At 44.9% G+C, this 20,270-nt stretch overlaps 1 protein-coding gene across 3 annotated transcripts in view; it reads left to right on the forward strand.

The window, feature by feature from the left end:
- The window catches only part of TMEM183A (transmembrane protein 183A), a 215,459-nt gene that overhangs the window by 108,551 nt on the left and 86,638 nt on the right, over nucleotides 1-20,270 (forward strand). For 2 of the 3 annotated variants that reach the window (XM_069633681.1, XM_069633682.1), the window contains exons 6-7: nucleotides 10,938-11,018; nucleotides 11,384-11,536. In XM_069633681.1, the coding sequence (XP_069489782.1) occupies nucleotides 10,938-11,018; nucleotides 11,384-11,536 (234 nt within the window). Of the gene's footprint in view, nucleotides 1-10,937; nucleotides 11,019-11,383; nucleotides 11,554-20,270 lie in introns of all 3 variants that reach the window. The other variant, XM_069633683.1, reaches the window with a different exon arrangement.

Genomic DNA, 20,270 nt, shown 5'->3' on the forward strand with positions numbered 1-20,270 from the left:
ATGAGTTGTGTACTAAAGGATTTATAGAATCCGGCTGTGTAACCGTCCTCTCCTGGGGATTTGCCCAGAGTTGGCATCTTTATTTCATTTTGGATTGTTTGTTCGGTTATAGGGGATTCTAAGAGCTCAGAGTACAAACCTGATATCTTAGGCATATTGATAGAGGACAAATAGGTTTCGGTATATAGTAGGTCTAAGTCTGTTTCTGAGGTGTATAGGGTCTCATAGAAAGTGGCGAAGGACTCTGGAATGGTAGGAGCGATTGTGGCTGGGGCAAGCCCCTCCTAGACTATTTCGAGCACTTTTCGCTCAATCCTTTGTTCCCGAAGTGTGGCGGCTAACAGTGCGTCAGCTTGGTCTCCTTTTTCATAGAATTTCTGCTTCTGGAGTCGGAGCTTGTGCACTATCTGCTCATGTTCCAAGAGTTGCAGTTCGTCCCTCTTCTTTTTTGCTTCATTGATTTTATTGGGATCAGCCTCATCTTCTCTCCTAACTTCCCCGTCTAACTGACAAATCTCTGTTCTGAGTCTATTTTCGATTTGTTTTCTTTCTCTTTTCTTGCGATACCCCTCTTATTGGGGCACCTCTCCAGGTAGCTTTCCCCGCTTCCCAGACTACCTATTTGGATACCTCCCCGGTATTATTCACCTTAAGGTATTCGCTAATCTCTGTCTCCATCTGTGTGTGGATTCAATCCTTCTTAGCAATTAGGAACATGAGCGTCTTTGCACCCACATCATCTGCTGAACGCGTACCAATCACCTGTGTCTCTCCCACTCTATACACTATCTTTACGAAGCTCCCCTTCGACCACCTTGACGACTTGGGCGTCACCTACACTAACTGTGCGGACGACACCCAGGTCCTCATTTTCACTGGCTGCTACGCCACAGACTCACAAATGTTAAATGAAATCTATCATCACATTCAGGCATGGATGGCTACCCATGGCCTCTGCCTCGATAAGACTGAACTACTTCTCATAGGCTCTCAGTCTCTTCTAAACAAACTCGATACTCTTTCAACATTGATGGAAACATCAAAGTATCTAGTGAGGTTAAAACACTAGGCATCTACCTAGACTCCACCCTCACTAGGCAAGTCAATGCTACTGCCTCCAGCCACAGCATATACTACTAATTTGATCAATGCCTGCAAACCTTTCCTTTCTACCTGCATTAAATTAGCCAGAGGGCTGCTATTATCCAAGTTGGATTACTGTAACAATTTATATTTAGGTTCCAGTAAACGTAACCTGAACAAACTACAAGTGCTTCAGAACAATGCACTTAGATATGCCCTAAATATTCCATGTACCAACCACGTCGCAGCAAAAACACGTGACACACATTGGTTTCCAGTGCAAGACAGAATTACACTTCGAACATTAGTAATTACAAACAAATGCCTCTCCAATACGGCTGAAGTGTTTACTTCAAGTAAGGTAAGTACCCCACTCTATCCTATTCCCAAGGCAAGTCCTAGGAAAGGATACTCGGCCCAGGTTCGACGACCAAAGGCAAGGCCAGAGGGAATTTAGGGACAAGGGCTCTACACCAAATGTTACCTTATGGGAGACAGGGGCACAGAAACAGATATGTTCACTTAACTGCCTGACTCAGATTCTTACAGGTGACACTACAGGTCTTCAGGAATTGGCTGTGGACACAACCCTCTGTCCTTTGTTTGGGTGAGGGAACCCAGGGGTTGTGGGCGGGAGGTCACTTGTTTCAGGTCAGCAGCTAGTCGCAGTTTTCCCCAGACGGTTCCTTGCAACTTTTTTGAAGAATGTCCCCAAAGGAAGAAAAGATGAAGAATTTGACAGTGCGAACACTTCAGAACTCCTCACGGGATGGCAGAGATTGTTACAGCGGAGGTCGCTGTTAAGGAGATTTATCAGTTGTATGCTTAACCTAACCCCACCCTCCCCCTCTCCCCCCCCTCAATCCCCCTTCTCCTAGTGAGACTCCAGCACTTTTTTGCTGGACTTCTGAACCTTATTCTGTCTATCCTGAATGAGGGGAGCCTTTTTCCCACCTCATTCATTCTTATTTGCTCTGACTTTTTCTTTCACCTTATTCCATGGAGTCTACTTTCCTCTGTATCTCTTAAAGGCATCTATGTTACACTTTTGCAGCACACTGCACACTTTGTGCAGCGTTGCTGGGTACCCTTTGGGAACTCCTTTTTATGTCTTTATTTCCTTAGAACTCCTAATACGTTCCTAAAACAGTTAGGTAAGATTTTCATAGCAATGATGAATCTTCCTGACCTCTGTGAGTGGGAACCTTTTTCCACATTCACAGAATCTTTTACTCTTTTTATGGGTGTTATTTTCTTTTTTTTTTTTAACAACTTTTATTTATGTTGGTTACAGCATTACAGACATAGTATACATTATGGGACAACTCCCGTCATTAGCAATGTGCATGAAATATGTTCAATCAAACCCCCTCCTCTGTGGCTCCTCTCATGCTCCCCTCCATGTCTATGACACTCTGACGGTCCGGAGATCTATCATGGTTCTGGGGGTCCCAAAAAGTTTGTTGCCAGGCGCGGTTGGAAAGTCAGTGCTGGGAACCTGCTATGATACTCCAACACTGGGGCCCAGCAGTCTGTGAATCGGTGGAGGGCCCCCTCTTTCGCTGCTGTGACTTTCTCGGCCACTAATATTTCCCAGAACTTTATCCACCAGAGGGGTAGTATGGGGCCGCCTTACGTTTTCCATTTGCATGCCACTGTGATCTTGGCCGCCAACAGTAGTTGTGTCAGCAGTTTAGTCGCGCGTCCTGTTTTGGGATAGGAATCCGGGTCTACTACTCCTAGGAGGATTACATCCGGGTCCATCAGCAGCTTGCGTTGTGTGATGTCCTCAATGGCATGAATAATCTCCTTCCAGAAGGACTGCACCGTTGGGCAACTCCACCACATATGAAAGAAGGAACCCCATTCGCTACAGCGTCTCCAACAGCCAGGGTCTACGGATGGGTTGCAGTGGTGTAAGCGAGTCGGGGAGAGGTACCAGCGGTGGAGGAGCTTAAGGGCGCATTCTTTGTTCGTGACACATCTGGAGGCCGAGTTAATCCTAGTCCATATCTCCACCCATGTCTGGTCTTCGGTGGGATGATCCAGGTCTGTCTCCCAGGAAGGCCTGACCTGTAATATATCTTCTTGGAGGAGGCGGTATAGCTTAGAGATCCGTCCTTGTTTTGGGCTTTCCTCCAGTGCATGGTCAAGGGGCTGCAGGTCTCGGGTCACCCCTTGGCGAACTGTTGGACGAAGTTGAACATATGTGAACCTTTCCCTCTCCGATATCTGCAGGCGGCCTTTACATTCTTCAAAGCTGAGCGGAGAGCTGCCTTCGTAGAGTTGCGAGAGGGATCGAAGGCCTCCTGCGGTCCATCGGCTGAAGTTCGCCTCTTCCATACATGGGGAGAAGTCGGGGTTCCAAATGATCGGGGAAAGCGGGCCGAGGCCTTTGGGTAGCTTTTTCCTTCGTCTGGCCCACAACCACGCCTCTAGGGTAGCCTATGGGTGTCATTTTTAAGACTCTGCAATGTCTTTTAAAATTTATTTGAGACAGCTTTTTGTCAATAAGTGCCTATTGTGGCTGGGTTGCACTAGGGGCTCCCCTTTTAACTCTCTGTGGCTAACCTTGTGAGGACTACAGTTCCCAAGGGTAGAAAGGATCTTTGGATCCCTTTTACATTTTATTCGGTGAGAGACAGCCCTTTGAAGGCACCCATGGGTGCTCTACCAAAATGGCCCCTTTTTTTCTTTTTTCGCCATTTTAGCGTGTCTTGTCTTTTCTTGTTCCTTCCCCTGACATCCAGGGTAGGAAATTCCTTTGTTTGATTTTTTATCTTCGGCGGGAGTCCTGTGGATTCCTGCCCAGGCTTCAAAGTGCCTGTGAATGCAGGAAGCGAGGGAGGAGTCCAAAACTCTGCAGTCCTTTGTCTTCCAGCCTAAGTGTGAGAATCCAGTTCAGACTGGAAGGCTGGCTGTCCTGAAAGGATTGTCAGTTCCCCAAGTTTGAATGTTGCAAGGCTGTTTGATTGGCTGGGTTCCTGCATAAAGGTCTGATCCTGGAAGCTGAAGAGGTAGTCGACTACTGGAACCAAAACCGAAGAGGAAGATGAAGAATTTGCAGCTGAAACGATTTCCAGCAACCGGAGAGGTTGCTGTCTAACGGGAGCCTGCTGTAGCCCTTCCTTCCAATCCACCTGGGCATTCCAAAAACGAGACCCAGAACCTGGTGAGACCCACTAGATTCAAGAAGACATGTATTTTGAGCCTTCCTACACCATGCTGTGATCTTGCAGGGCTGCAATATCTCAATACCCTGGGACCTGGAACCATTGTGCAGTGCACAGTCTTCCGAATTACGAATCTCGCTGAAACTTCGTGGGCATCCTGCTGGATCTCAAGAGGCACGATTCCAGTCCGTAAAGTCCCCTCACCAGAGTGCTGTACCTTGCAAATGACAAGAATCCAACCAGCGATAATCTGCTGTCTTCTGTGCTTGTGAAAAAGGCGCCAAATAATCAGAGCCGCATGCAGCCACAAGGAAAACCTTGCCTAGAGCCTTCCCCGTGATCATTGCTGCCAAAGTCCTTGCAGTGTCCTGTCTTCTGTCTTTTTAATGAAGGAATTCTACGACCAGGTTTTTGGCTGCAGATCCTGAAGTCATCCTGCTGAAAAATCTTCTTCTGTGCTAAGGTACTGTGCTGGCTTGGGTATTTACTTACCTTAAGTCTCTTGTGATTCCTGTGTAGGTGTTGGGGTGAATTCTCAGACATATGTTAATTTGCTTCTACCTTGGAGACCGCCAGCACTTTTGCTGGACTTAAGAACTTTTAATTTTTAACCTGGAGTGAGTGAGACCTTATTTTTCTGTGATTTTAACTGTTTCTTTTGGTTTTGGAGTCTGACAAACTCCATAAGCATCATATTTTTACATTGTGACACACATTACCTTCACTGCAGTGGCACAGGGAAGTCTTTCAGATTCCCCACTGTTTCCAAGATTAGTAAAGTGAAATTGACTTTCTAGACCCAGCACACACTGTCTTAAAATAGGGTGCTGGAGGGGTTACTTAGTATCCCCTTTGTCTAGTTTCTCATGTAACATGTTTGCGTTACCCTTTCTACAATTAATGGCTGGTGGCAGTGGTTTACTTTTTACTACCATTTAGTGTTTTTATTGCGGGCTGCGTTTGCAGCTGCAGTACTGCACCCATGGGTGCACATTTTGTCAAAATGGCCCTGGTCGTCTTTTTTCGCCATTTCTTGTTCGAAAGGTCCTTCTTGAGATTTACTCTGCACGCCAAACTAGGTTTGGGCCCTTTGTTTGTTTTGTCTTAGGTTGGATTCACTGGTGAAGCCCGCCTTTGGCTCCAGCGTGTCTGGCAAGTCAGGAAGAGAGGGAGGTTCCCAAAACTCCCTGTCTCCTTGGTTACAGGAATGCACCCAAAGGTGATTGCCTGGCTGGCTGTCCTTGAAGGACAGTCACCCTGCTGTGTGACTGACACCTAGGCTGCAAATTAATGGGTGAAACCTGCATAAAAGGCGAGGTCTTTTGCTTGGAAGGCAGAGTCGACCACTGGACGAAGGAATCAAAAGGAGAACATGGAGGAGACGCCTGCTGCAACCCCTGGACCGTTGGTTTTCCCGGTGAAGCCCTGCTGCAGTGCTGAAGCTCTGAATTCGCCTCGACTAGAAAAGCCCTGCAAAGGACGACTTCTCATCTTGGGTTGGTGGGACCAATCGACCCCAAGACAAACTCCTCTGGAAATCCTCTTGGAGCTGGCTGTACTTCATTGCTGCTGCAGGGACCGATTGCCACGAGAGGAACACCAGAATCGAGTGTCGTCTTTAAGTCGTACCCGAGCTCCAGGAAGATCCTACAGACTCCCAGGAAGCAGGACTGACCGAGCCTGAGCCACCTCAACAGATTGCTGGACCCCAGATGCAAGGAAAGCCCATGTCGACAGCCAGGAACCGTGGTGTTGCTGTTTGCACTAGACGCGAGAAGCTGAAACACCGAAGTGCCACTTGTTTGATGTTTGCCGGTTGCCGTTGGTGACCATCCCGTTATTGTTCAGGAGTCCCCAGAAGTCCTCCCTCATGTCCCCACGACGGAGTCTGAGGAAGAACAGGATCTGCAGAGCTGCACAGGAACAGAAGTCATCTGCTGCATTTTTCTTCAACCTAAACGTACTGTAAAGTCTGAGAGAACTTGCCTCTCTGTGTAGAGTTGCTTGTAGCTTTCTACTTCATAAGTCCCCCGGCTTGTGGCCCTACATTTGATTAATCTTTCTTACCAAAGACTTTCTAAAAACATTGTGCAAAGACTTTTACTCACCTGCAAGAAGTGCTTCAGCCACATAGACTTTTGCCCACTGACATTGTCTTATCCTGGTCCCTTGAATGACTCTTCTCCCCTCTGTTATAGTGTTGCACCTATCCTTCCTGGAATGGGTTAACTACATTGGGGGGTTCAAAAGTATCTGCCTGCTTAAGGAATATTTGTGATCTTTTATTTGTTCTAATGACTCCTTTGACACACTCAAAGCCTAATCTGAATGCAACAGTGATATATTAATGTCCAGTGTCCTAGGTATTTAAGTCACCTGAGGGTGTAGGAATTGTCTGTGTGCCATCCCCAATGGGTCTTTACTGATTCCGAGAAACCCAAGAGTGTGTATTTCTGAAGTGTATTTAATGTTGCTTTTATATTGCTCTCTTCTGTAGAAGGCTTGTTTAAATGAGTGGTAAATAAATTAATAATTGTTTTATCAGGAAACCTTGAGTATGTGTTTATTTGAATACTTGTCACTGTGAATCTCTGTGCAACTTCACTACTGCTTCACATTGATCCCTCTTGAGATAAGCCTGACTGCTCAGCCTCACTACCAACCTGTGTAGTTCAGACTTATACCAAAGGTTGGGTCCTATTGCCAGGAGATTGAGGTTGTTGTATTGCACCCAAAAGGTACTACCAAAAATCTCGACCTTACAGGATCATTCTAGATCAGAGGGGACTCGGCAAAACATGTGGATTGAGAGGAAGCTCATTCTGTATCCTCGGGCTGCATGTGGAAATGACCCTTCTGTCACACAGGAGCATTTGGAGCATCGCGTCACCAAACGAGAAGTGGTGTTTGAGTGCAATATCCTGTGAGGAGGCAACCAAAGATGATGTTTGGCCAGATATTCTGGGTCCAAGCCATAAAGGCATCAGTGTGTTATGCAGTGAACGCGGAACAGGACACGACTATTCACCGGCAGCCAGTGCAAATCTCTTCTGGCTGAGGCGACATGGTCTGCCCTGCCCAACCCCATCACAATGCGCCCTGCATTATTCTGGACCACCTATAGTGTGATTAGTTCCACTTTGGTTACCCCCAGCAGAAGGTTAGCACAATAGTCCAGATTGGCCCCTATGATGGAGTGAATAATCATGGCACAGTTGGTGTTGCTCAAAAAGGGGCGAAGCTGGGCTAATAGTTTGAGGTAGTAAGAGGAACAGGAGACTAGGCTGCTCACATGTGCCTTCATTGACAGGTTTTGATCAAGGGCGACTCCCAAAGTCTTAACCTTAGGTTGTGTTTTAATTGGACATCCTTCTATGATGAACATTACTGTTTATCTAAAATGTATGCTAGTGTGCGTTCTAACTAGTAATACTGTCATTAGTGTCATTCTCTGTAAAAATTGTAACCGAGAACAACTACAATTGAAGCAGTCACCATTTAAAAGTATTGTTGATATTTCCTATGTGTTAATGTCAATGTTAAAGGACATGTGTACCACGCACTATCACCACCGGAGTAGTCCCCTGGCGGCTCTGAAAGAGGAGGGGAGGTTGAGTTAGTGGGAGGAAGCAGGAAAAGTGCAAGAGAGCAGTGATGTGCCGTTGGCGGCCTCAGCCTGGTGGGTCCGTTGGCTGGGCCTGGGGTGTTTGCGGCCGGTAGTCGTCATGTACTGTTGTGCAAGACTGTGTGTTTTTGTTTTGTTGTTGCAATGTAATGAAGTTTGTGCGGTTTGTTGTGCTGTAGGTTTTGGTTGCGTTTGGTTTGGAGTTTGAGAGGTGTATGCAGAAAGGGAAATTTTTAGTAGGGTTGGTTAGTTTGCGTCTCTATCCTGAATTGAGGTGCTCGGCTTGCGTAGTCTCCCCTGATGCGGCTCTGTCCTGATCTGGGTCCGACTGGTATACAAGGTTCCTTACTCCTCTGGCCCCCACCTCTAACATGCTCTCTCATAGCTCCCCTATCTTCCCTTCATACTCCTGTGGCCAGTGCACCCGCCAATGTCAACCTCTCAGGTAGTGTGGTGATTGCCAATATCTCGACAATTCCACACTACTGGGGTACCCGGCAGTAACTAAGGGGCAGGCGAAAGTGTTATATAAAGAGTATTTACTCACCTGCTAGTGTATATACAATAAATATATGTTGATAGGTTTGGGTGTGTTTGGCCGTCTGAGAACTGATCGCAGCAAACTGATGGGGAAAAAATTGCCTGCATGCGATCAGTTTTCAGAGGCTGAAAAGCACTCACACCAACCCCCCATAGCTCTTCCCCACTTGCCTGATTACCCTCGCCTGGTCCAGTTCAGCCCTGTGGCGTCAGATCCGTCCCTCCAACGCGGGTCTGATCCAACACTGCAGGGTCCCTTTTCTTTTTTTTTTCTGTCCTCCGCCTCCAATATTGCAGAAGCAGGGGGAATCCCCCGCAACCCCGCAAGGCAAATACATACCGGACATGGGGAGCGAGGGACACACCTGCAACACCCTGCTCCACATGTTCAGTATGTATTAGCCTAATTGTTCATTTTTTGTTTTCGATAGTATGGTACCGACCAAATTCGGTCAAATGTACCATTCGATCAAAAGAAAATGAACAATTATGAGAATACCTGTTGATATAACTTTAAGTGCTTCTTTCTTTGGACTATTGTATTGACTGGGTTCTGTGTACTTGCCTGAAAATGCGACGCCAGGCGACTTGTAGCATAAACTAAAGATCTTGTAAGTGTCGAGGTTCTGCTGGGAATGACGAAGGCTGCAGCAAGTTAGTCTAGTCTAAAAGGTAACTGGTCAGTCCGCCAGGTGGTCCACGCACACTTTCGAAAGCTTTCAAGACCGAGATCCTCAATCCAGGGGTTGAGAGCATGGTTTCACCGGGCCATCACTGGTGTTGATGCTGGTCATCTGCAGAAGTAGTCTGTGTGCTGGTCGTCTTAGTAGAAGTCTTGGTTCCAACAAAGATCTGTCGAATAAGAATCTGTCATTACTGCGACACCCCCCCCCACTACTGCGACCTTGAAAATGCAGACTATTATTTTTTATTTCGACCCCTTTTACAGCACATATATATATGCAGGGGAGACCCCACGTCCCCTGTCTACCACCTACTTGTGTTATATACCATACCCATGTATGTATGTATGTATGTATGTATATATATATATATGGTTTAAAGGGGGTCGAATAAAAGAAAAGGTCTGAATTTTCGGCAGTCGCAGTTCTGGGGCGCAGTAATGGCATTGTTCCGTCGAATAGCTGTGGGAGCCTTCCTTTTATCCAAGATCCAGGGTGGAAGAAAACCTACCAATGGTAAGGATCTGCAACATTCTAACAGTCAAGGGTTGCCCAAATCTGGACAACCACTGGTCATCCCATCCATCCAGCAACACTCTTTCGGATGTCAAAGGATGTGGACTAGGACCAGACCGTCCAACCCTCTTCTCTGGCTCACACATACAGCAGCAGCTTTCACGCACAAAGTGGTTGCCAAATATGGCATTGTCTGGGAAGAGTGGTAGGCGGCCAAAGGACAAGAAGGCCAAAGAACCAGGGTAAATCGTGTGGCACTGCCATTTAGGGTGCTTGTCACCTTTTAGTAGCCATTTGCGGTAAATGCAAAAGTGCACGAGAAAAATATCACAAACAAGAAAAATCACAAAGCTGCCACAAATTTGTCTTGGGCACATCGTCAAACTTACTAAACAGCCATTAGGTAGAACGTATAAGGATTCAAAATGTCTTAACTGCACTTCAATATACAGTGATCTGTGCAATTGTAAAAATACAAGAATTCCAAAAGAGAGGGTCCCACAGTATTAACAGTCTTGGGGATTAGTCAGTTCCCCCCCTAAGAATGTACGCAAGGGAAGTAAATCGGAAGGCTTTACTGACCTCCAAAAGTCGGGACAGGTTTAAAAAATATGCAAAAAGACTGGGGGGTCCCATAGGAATCAATGGAGGGAAAGGTGCAAAAAGACCATCTTTCCTAGCCCTCACCACCAGAGGGTTGTGGTGGCTGGGAAGGCAGGGATGAGGATGTCAGTGCCCCATATTCATTGTTAATACATCTGTAATTGTGTTAAAGTTCAAGTCAGACCAAGGCAGGTTTGAATCTATGGGTTTGTACAAGCCTACAGAGAAAGTATTTGCACCAGTTGGTAAATAGGCTTGCAAAGGGCCTCTGGTATCTGGCCCCTTCAAAATTCTGATATTACAATTGGTGGGTGTAAAAAAAAAAAAAAAAAAAAAAAAAAAAAAAAAAATAATAAAATAAATAATAATAAAAATTAAGATGTCAATTGATATGTGGGGTCTTGACAATTCATTGTAGACAATGGCAGTAGCTTGATTGCTGAGAAAGGTGCGATGGGGAATTGTTTGGGGGCGAGTCAGTTGATCAATGTAAACTAATAGTTTTAGTTCCGATAGACCCAAGGGTACAAAGATGTGCATATATACCTTTTTAAGCACTCTTGTTTCTTTAAGCTCTCACTTTATTTATAGCTGGTCTAAGAATGTTACAGCACTCTGATAAACCAGTGCTTTTGTTTACTCATGTTTGACTACTGTGGTGGAATTTTAAATAAAATGTTGGCATTTGAAAAAGATTAATTTTGTTTTTGGCAGTGTATGCTTTTCTGGTGCAGAAGGACTGTTGGGAATCGGCAAGAAACAATGTGGGAATTTAACTTTAAGTTCCAAAAGCAGGTAAGGTCAAGCGATTTTACAGTTTCATAGGTGAAATATTGATTTACTCATAATGTGCAAAATAATGTATAGTTTTAATTGTGTACATTTCAGTTATATATATATATTTATATTATAAAGATGCAAACATGAAACTGAGCCAAATTAAAACTTTCAAACCAGGATTTAGTTGTTCTTGGATCTTCACAGAATTTATTTTCTTTTTATACAATGGAGTTTTTTTCCATGATCACTGCGCAACATATTTCAGTTGGTTAATAGGCTGGTAATTTTTCTAGTGTTCTCAAATGAGTTTCGGTTTCAAATTTTGAAATGGAGACACTATTTTAAATGCAGAGTTTTAATTATGCTTTTGTTTTCTTAAGTTTACCAGGTTTAAGAACAGTCATCATGTGTTGCGTCCCCCTACACGGTACGAAGAAGTGCATAATAACCCAGATGAAGACTGCTGCCTGCTACAAGTCACCACACTTAATTTTATATTCATACCTATTGTCATGGGCATGACATTATCCTGTGTAAGTGTGTGAACATTGTAAGTGTTTACTTTTCTGAAGTAACTCGTGCATGTCCCATGTTCCTAGATGGCCATTGATTGTTTCAGAAGACTTTTCTTTACAAAACCTTTAGGATCATTGGTTTGAGTGTTTTGATGTATCCCCATATCAGCTTCTTCCTGTCCCCCTAGGCAAGGTCACCAACAATAACATGAACCATTGCGGTCGTCTGTTATTTCAAACACTGACTTCTTTGGAAGTTCCAAGGCTTTGTCTTTGGCGGACAACTTTGTAAGACTTTTCAACTGTTGCCACTTTATTAAATAAACAGGTTGAATAAATGCCTCACTATCCCTACCCTGACAAGGATTTCCCTGCCTAAAATAAACTAAAGGGAACACTTTAACCAAGGGATATCTAATACTCGCGCTTATACAACAATCAAAACAAAAAGGATGTATATGGCAATTCAATTCAACAAATATATATATCATATAACCTGCTTCACAGTATGATCAATGTCTCTGGTCGTGGTCTGGGTGAACTTCACTTCCCCATATCCAAACAAAGCTTTTCTCCACAAGGAAAAACGAGGAAAGCTGTTTTAACACAATGTTCCAATATAGTTCTGAAGTTCTTGTACTCAAGTTCACAAAGTTCCATTGCTTCAATAAAGTATCTTAAATGAAAATCATTAGCTCTCACTCCTCCTGGAATAAGAACTGTCTTACACTTCTGCCAACAACAAATAGTTTGATCAGGATGGTTCACCACAATTTTAACTGCAGAAATAATTGTAACTTTTCTTCAACCGGCTTTCACAATTCTTCCCCAAATGTCACAACTCAACATGTTTTATATTTGTACCACTCTTAAGCACTTGCACCTTTTACTACTTAGCTTATCCTTTCACTGTGTTTCTTCTGGGAAATCACTTTTTGCCTTACGGGTATACTCTCCGGCCATCGACCTCTTCAACCCCAAAACAGAAAAATGCTTCAATGGTAACTTTCAGATTACAATAACAATAACTTCAATAATTTTCTTTGGTATCAAAAATGTTAGCAGCTTTCAGGGAATAAAACATTCACATTGTATCGGGTCCCAGCACCGGAATCCTGCCGGAGCAGACGAATAGCCCACAAGATCCTCCCCATCCTCCAAACCGGTTCACCCAACAGTTTATTGCAACAAGTATTGAGTTGACCAGACCTAGGGAACGGGGATGTGGATAAAATAACAAACGGCCAGGACTTCTCTGTCTTCCTTCAACTTCAAGACTCCTTGGAACTCTGGAAAACCTGCAAGTAATATGTCATTTATTAGCTTTAAACCTGAGTACTCTGCACTTGAAATGTTATGTACTGTCCTAGAACCTCTAATTACCCGACTGCCTCTGATAATTGCCTACAGACAACTAAGAAAAGTTGGATTCTCATAGATCAGCGACTGCCCTCTGCCGCTGAGTCCTCGCTGACTACCTTGATTCCTTTTAGCTGTATATATGAATAACTCAGTACTGCTAAACCTTCTTTTTATCCTTGGACAGTTGTGCTGTGAACTATATTTCCTTCTGACTTTGCTTTGCCAATGTCCTAAGTCTCTGTTGTGATTGTATCTTAGCCTAGTTTGCATTGCTTCACAAAACTGCTTTCACCTTTGCTCAAATACGCTGCAGTGCCTCACCTCTTTTGACTACTTCAATTTGAACTTAGCTACGTGACTTGCCACACTTCACTTCTTCGCTTTGCTTAAGATTTATACATTGCCATATTGCTACCTCTGTTGCCACTTCAGTGGAATCTGCTCTTGAAATACGTGTTACACCGCCGTTGATGCGCTGCTAAATTCAATTCAGCTCCTTATGACACACGGACGCACGCACAATCACTGTATTAACAGCTGACACGTCACTGCACCGACTGAGAGATGCCCGCTACTTTTCTCACGAAACCGCGCCAAAAAATTAACCGCTCGGATCGCCTCATCTCTTTCTTCCAAACTATGCACACGGCTGATCACTGAAACACAAGATGCGGCCTCTGTCACGTTGCCTCACGCCGCAGGGTTCTTTACTCGAATGCGGCTCAGCGCACGACGCACTCGCAGGGAAACATCATTGCTCTGTTCTTATGCTGGCACGCGCACAGAGATCACTCCATTAGAGCATTAAACAGTTACTTTCAGGAAAATAGCCTTAAACTTGAAATTAACTTTCACAGGACACGGGAAAGACTGTCTTAAGGCTTTTCCTTAGTCAAATTCTTAACGACTTTATACAAGCAACTTCCAATTCAAGTTCTGTATTGAAAATACATTCATGGATTTAAACTTGGATGAACTTCTGTCACTTATCTGAATATCTTGATCTCTTGCACTTTCAGATGAACATTTCCTTGATTGATTTCTTTTTCTCTGGTTTCTCTTATTTCCTCTGGAGCTCTTGAGTGCTGTGACCACACCTGAACAGACCTTGAATGAAAGGCAGTTTAGAACCTCTGCTGAGGTTCCAAACTGCATCACAATAGTCTTTGGCCAATTACTGCTCAGCAGGAAGTTCTCGATTTTGGGCTGGGGCAATAGTAGCTGGCTGTTAAGATGGTTAGGTTAAGGAAAAGAAATTTGAAATTACAACCAGTACACCTTCCCCAGCAGCTACAACCACTATTGGCAATTAGTAATGCCTAACCTAACGCATTCTCTTACCCAGGAATCTGACAATAACCCCCCACCCCCCGTAAAGCCCTGCTCCATGGACTGGTTTCTCAGGTCTGTGTAAATGAAATCTCTTGATCAACATCGGTGAATGGACATCTTGCTCAGCCACCCATGAGCTTTCTCAGGGTCATACCCTTTCCAATCTATGAAATAGTGCAGTCTACCCTGAACCACCCTAGGATCCAGAATGGCCTGAACCGCATACTCCTCTCCTGAACCTTCCACACAAACTGGACCTGGTGCCTGAACCAGACTAGTTTCTTTAATACAAGATTTCAAGAGATTAACATGGAAAGTGGGATGCACCTTTAGACTAGTTGGTAACTTCAGCTTGATAGTCACTGGAGATAGAACTTTATCTATTTCAAATGGCCCCAAAAGCGTGAACTAAACTTTGGTTGATATATTGGGGCTGCCCTATGCTTACGATCAGCAAATATTTTATAATATGATTTACTCTTTCGCAAAGCCTCTTATCGCCCTTTTGATGTTCTCTACCATGGCTTTCAATCTACCCTCGACATCAGGAACTTCCACTTCCTCCTAATTCACATCCCTAATTAAGCTGGGTTGAAACCCTTGATTTAAATAAAATGGCGACATGGTAGTTGAATCTTTAGACCTATTGTTATAACAAAACTCTGCCAACCAGATTAACTCCACCCAAAGCTTATCTGACTTGAGATAACAACGCAAATATTTCTCGAACTCCTGATCCACTCTGTCTGACCATTCGCCTCTCGATGAAAACTCGTAGTTAGACTAACCTTAATTTTCAACTCCTTATAATAATGCGTGCCAGAATTTGGACACAAACTGAGACCCCCGGTCTGAAATTACTTGTGTAGGAAGTCCATGTAATCTTACCACATTTTGCAAGAAAGCTTGTATTAAATTAGTGGCTGTAGCTGAACCTTTAATGGGAACAAAATGACTGGCCTTGGAAAGAACATCTACCACTACCAGAATCGTTGTGCAACCCTGATCAAGAGGTAATTCAACAATGTAATCTAAAGACATAGTGTGCCATGACGAGGCGGTATGGTTAGAGGAGTCAACAATCCTGGTGGCCTTTAATTTTGTGACTTCACTCATGCACAAATTTCACACGTTCTTACATAATTAATTTTTTTATTTGCATCCAAATTGCATCGACAATTTTTTTTTTGCAAAACAATTAAAGTAAATCGGAATCACTTATCCATAAGAGGAGAAAGAAAATAAAAAAAGAGATTAGTATTAACATTTTCTAGAGACTCCGCTTTCAGGCAAAACCTCCAACAGAAATTTCGTCACGGCTAAGACATAATATATTTTGTGTCCTGACATCAGATGTAACCACCATACTTTCTCCTCCAAGTGCAAAGTCCGAAAAAAGGGAACGGAAATGTTTGGAACGCTGGTCTTTCAGGACGTGACATTGGGCCATCAAGTGAAAAAGAGACTCGGGTGTCCAAGGATCTAGACCATAACGACACAAATTTGTCATGATCTCTGCTTCCAAAAGGTCAGGGTTTTCCCAACTCCCTTGGAAGCAGATCCATAACCCAGGTTCCGAGTGCCAACCAGTCCCAATTGGGACCTTTTGGACCCAGTCCTGGCGCCAGTGGCACCAGGCTCATAAATATGCCCAGTCCCAGTGCTGGAAGTGCCGGGCTCATAATGCTTGGGTGGACTTACCTGCAGCAGACCATGCTGCTTACTTGCCTTCCAGTTGAGCCTCTGATCCTCTTCTGTTTGGAACTACTTTTCCTGTTGGGTGGGCAGGAGCCACTCCCTAGATTCAGAACACTGGAACTCTTCTGGAAAGCAGGAACTCTTTTCTTACCTAGGCGTGGCTGTGGAAGGAGACACCTAAGCACTACAGGAGGCTATTTAAACCACACCCGATGGATGAATCTTGCTTTGCGTTATTCTGCATCCTCTGCAGCAGAACGCTCATCGTGTCTTCTGCATCTGATCCTGGGCCTAAGGAAAAAGGCTTACCATCCTGAATCCAGTCTTCAGCAACACCTATAAAGACAAGAAAGAACAGGTTAGCATTACGGTCTTCAGTGACAGCTCTTCACTTACCTGGTCCATCGGCTGTCACCAACGCCTCGCGCTGCATTCCGGCATCTGAAAGACAAAGGCTTACCTACTCTTCGTGCGCTCCGGAGGTCTTCATACTGCATTCCGGCATCTGAAAGACAAAAGCTTACCAACTCTTCGCACGCTCCGGAGGCCTTCGGCGCTGCATCCCGCATCTGAAAGACAAAACAAGGTGCGTTTAAAGACATTGGGGAACTTTAATACTCACGTGCCATTACTCCTTTCCACATCTAACCCAGTGGGTATTCCGGCACCCTGCAGCCGCTCCGAACTTGTACCTGCAAAATAAAAAGACAGTTAGAGCGCATCGTGAAGCAGGCAACAAGCGCTTACTTACGTGCTTCCAGGCGCTTCTATTCATCACACGGGCTCCATCTTCAACTCACTTCAGCCCGTCATCCGCCATCGCCGGAACCCTGCAAAACAAGAAACATCATTACTAAAGACTTTAAAGACATTAGAATTACTCGAAACTTACCGTTCGTGCAGTAAACGACAGACAGCAGTCCTCTGAAGTCAAGAGGCCTGCTCCCCTTATCCAGTGAAGAAACTGGTTACAGCACCCTGCCCCGAGGCAGATGGAGAGCACGGCGTTCACTTACCTAAGGTGAGAGCGTTAACCTTTGGGGTTCTACAGGAGAAGAGAAAGGGAAGAAGAGAGAGACATTCAATAACCCAGTTCCTTAATCCCGTATTTTCTATCTGCAGACATCTTACCGTTCAAGTCAGACATACAGTGCACAGAGGTCCAGCCCATCACATCACCTTTGAAGATACGGTATACGCCCAGTCAAGACCGGCTCCTCTACGGGAATCAGGTGAGCGTTACAAAATTCTCGTCCACCTGACCTCTGATTGCTCTGATTTGTTTAGTTGGGTGTAGATTCAGTGTTGTCCGCAGGAAAGAGACCCTGGCCCTTTTGTCAGGAAAAAGTTTCAGATAAGCACAGGGTGTATTTTGGCTGGACATTTCTGAAGCAATGTCTGCCACAAGCTTATAACCTCTAGCCTGGTCTAGGGTTTTAATCCAGTCCTACTTCTGGGTTTTCCTCTTTACTCTCTCAGGATCAGACAGTAGTTGGTCAAGAGAACTGCCAATTTTGTCCAACAGAGACAGGGTCGCATCAGACCATTTCACCAACATTCGGTTTGAGCCAGTCCACATCTCTCTATGGACCAGGTCCAAGACTACTGGCCAAAGCTGCTCATGACACCTTTTGTACAAAGCCAAACTATTCAAAGTCACTGTGTTTTTCAGAGAGTTGAGACCCAGCTCTCTCTGGATCAAAGGTAGTGGGGTAGAGAGGGGAAGACACAGGACTTTTTTCCAGAACCCCCCTTCTAGGCGATTCCACAGGGGTCCGGAAGATTGAACAGAGCTTCCGCCCCATATGTTAAAATTGGTAATACTTTAGCCTAGTAACACTTCAGTACCGTGGTTATTGAGAAGCTTCCAAACTTCCTCTTTACAGCCGATGCTTGGCTCGAAAGCAGTTTCATCTTCTGGAAGGTCCTCTAAAAAGAAATTAAAGAGCCCCGGGGCCAGCCCTGCTTTACTCCAAGAAAAGTTCTTATTTCGTCCGAAAGTAAGCCGACTTTAAGTCTCACTCGCAGCGATGTATTGGAGTGCAGTGCTCTAATGGGGTGGCGTATGGGCGTCGGGCAGTTCTTCAAAGTTAGTTTGGACCATAATTTGCCACGGTTGATCTGGTGAAAGGCGTGTACTACATCCACAAACGCCATATAGATCTTTGGTTTGGCGGGGCCAAGATTACCTTTCAAAAGTTGGAGAAGAAGGATATTGATGGAAGTACCCAGCCCCTTGACGAAACCAGTTTGAAAGATGTCAAAGGACCCAGATTCTCTACATCACTCAGTAAACTGCTCCAGAAAAATCGAACTGCAGAGCTTGCCAATGACGTCAAGCAATGAGATGGGCCGAAAAATCTTGGGCTTGCTCCAGTCCCCCTTTTTGTGAATGGGGACAACTATTGCTCTTGTCCACGAGGGCGGCAGAAGGTGAGACAAGGCTATTTGCCCGAACAGAAGTGCGATAAATGCAGCCCATTAATCTGGAGACTCCTTCAACATTCGATTTGACAGGCCGTCGGGCACTGGAGCTCTGGAGTTTTTCAGCTTTATTATTCTTCGAGAGATGTCGTTTTGGCAGGTTGAGGTGGCCCAAGGATCCGTATCTTTGTTGCTATCAAACAGAATAGCAGGCCCATCAACTGCAGCGTATAGTCCGCCAAAACGTGAAGTCCAGGTGTTTTCCCCAATAGGATTTGTTTGATCTGCTCTCAGAGCAAGGTTGTCCGCCTTGATCAAAGACCAGAATCTATTTGGGTCTTTGCTTCCCAAGGCAGCTAACATCGCCTCAGCGTCTTATTGGAGACGTAAATGTCTAGATTTGCGCACCCAATTTTTGTAATGGGCCTTGGCGGTTTTTGCTAATGAGAGATGCTCTGGAAGACCTGACTTTTTGGCTCTTCGAGCACTTTTTCTTACCGTCCTCCGAGGGCCCGGGTGAAATTGCTCCAGTAACGGGAATAGTTGACGGTTGCTCCTACCCAAGACAGATCAATTGATAGTGAGTTGATCTCTGAAGGAGAGAGTTTCAAACGGCGACCTCTATTACAAGTGTCCAGGACTGTTGGATAGTGCTCACTAACCGGAAAATCTATGGGGGACCAATCCAGTTGAAGCAAATGATGGTCCCTATGTATGGTTTTGATAATTTGGAAATGCTCAATTAAGGGCAACAAACTTTTTGAGACGTATATGTAATCAATGGTGGATGCCATGGCCTGATTCTCCCACGTTGGCTGCGATGGCTTGTCGCCTATACATTTTCCATTCAAGACGTGCATATCGTGGGCATCCATTAGATTACTCCACAGTTGTCGTTTAGTGTGGCCTGGCTCGTCTAAGTTCCAGTTATAATATTGCTCCGTTGTTGCTAAATCCAGAATATTGAAATCCCCACATTGAATAACGTGAGCAGGCCCATGATTCGTTGAGCTGTCATCCAAGATTTCAGCAATTTGGTCTATGAACTCTTAAACGCCCAAACGGTATCTCTTTCTTTGCAGGGTTTATGGAGATTTGAAATCCATCCATACCTGGAGTCTCCCAACCAGGTCTCCTGTAGGCAGATCAGATCATAGTCTCCCAAATGTATTTCCGATGGGACTGTAAGGTGGGTAAATCCCTGAGTGTTCCATGAAATCAATTTTAACTTTCTGTTCAAAATGGAGGTAACACTGGAAGTTACACGGGGCTGCCCCCTGATGCTAACATCGGGTGGCTACAGAGGTTTTTTGGCCACTAGGGCACCTGAAAGCCACAACCAGTCCCCATTGGGCAGGGTTGGTTTTCTCACATTTGCTACTAGGTCGCTACATTTTATCAGGCGAGTAGATGATGCAGCTTCTAAGGACACAGATATTTTTTTGAGCGGGCCGCACGGAACTGTGCCCCCTCCAACCTGATCTTTATAAATGATTGTCCTCTTCGAGAGGCCTTGAGTCGGCCCTGTTTCAACTGACAGGGCATGGCTATAAGTGGATTTGGGTCTGGTTTTTGAGGAAATGGAGACTTCACAATTGGGTTCCTCCTGCAGAAATCCAGCCAACCCTGTGTCTCTGTTCCATTCGTCTTGGTGCAGGGACCACATGAGGTGTGGCTGACTCTCAATTGCGCTGGCCGGAAACCGCAGGCGAGGTGACATTGACCTCGACCTCCACTGTCAGAGTTGAGCTGGCCGCTTCTCCAGATTTTACAGCCGTCGGGTCAAAGCCCAAAATCAATAGACTTTCTGAGGCATCCAACATGTTTTTTTACCACTGGTGAGTTAATGTGGAGAAAGACAGCATCAAGACGTCTGTCTTCACAAAATTCTATCAACGTCGGATCAGATGATCGTAGGGGTCTCAGGTTTGGAGTT

This window comes from Ambystoma mexicanum, chromosome 13, assembly GCF_040938575.1.
Source record: "Ambystoma mexicanum isolate Mex_15411 chromosome 13, UKY_AmexF1_1, whole genome shotgun sequence".
Classification (NCBI taxonomy): Eukaryota; Metazoa; Chordata; class Amphibia; order Caudata; family Ambystomatidae; genus Ambystoma; species Ambystoma mexicanum.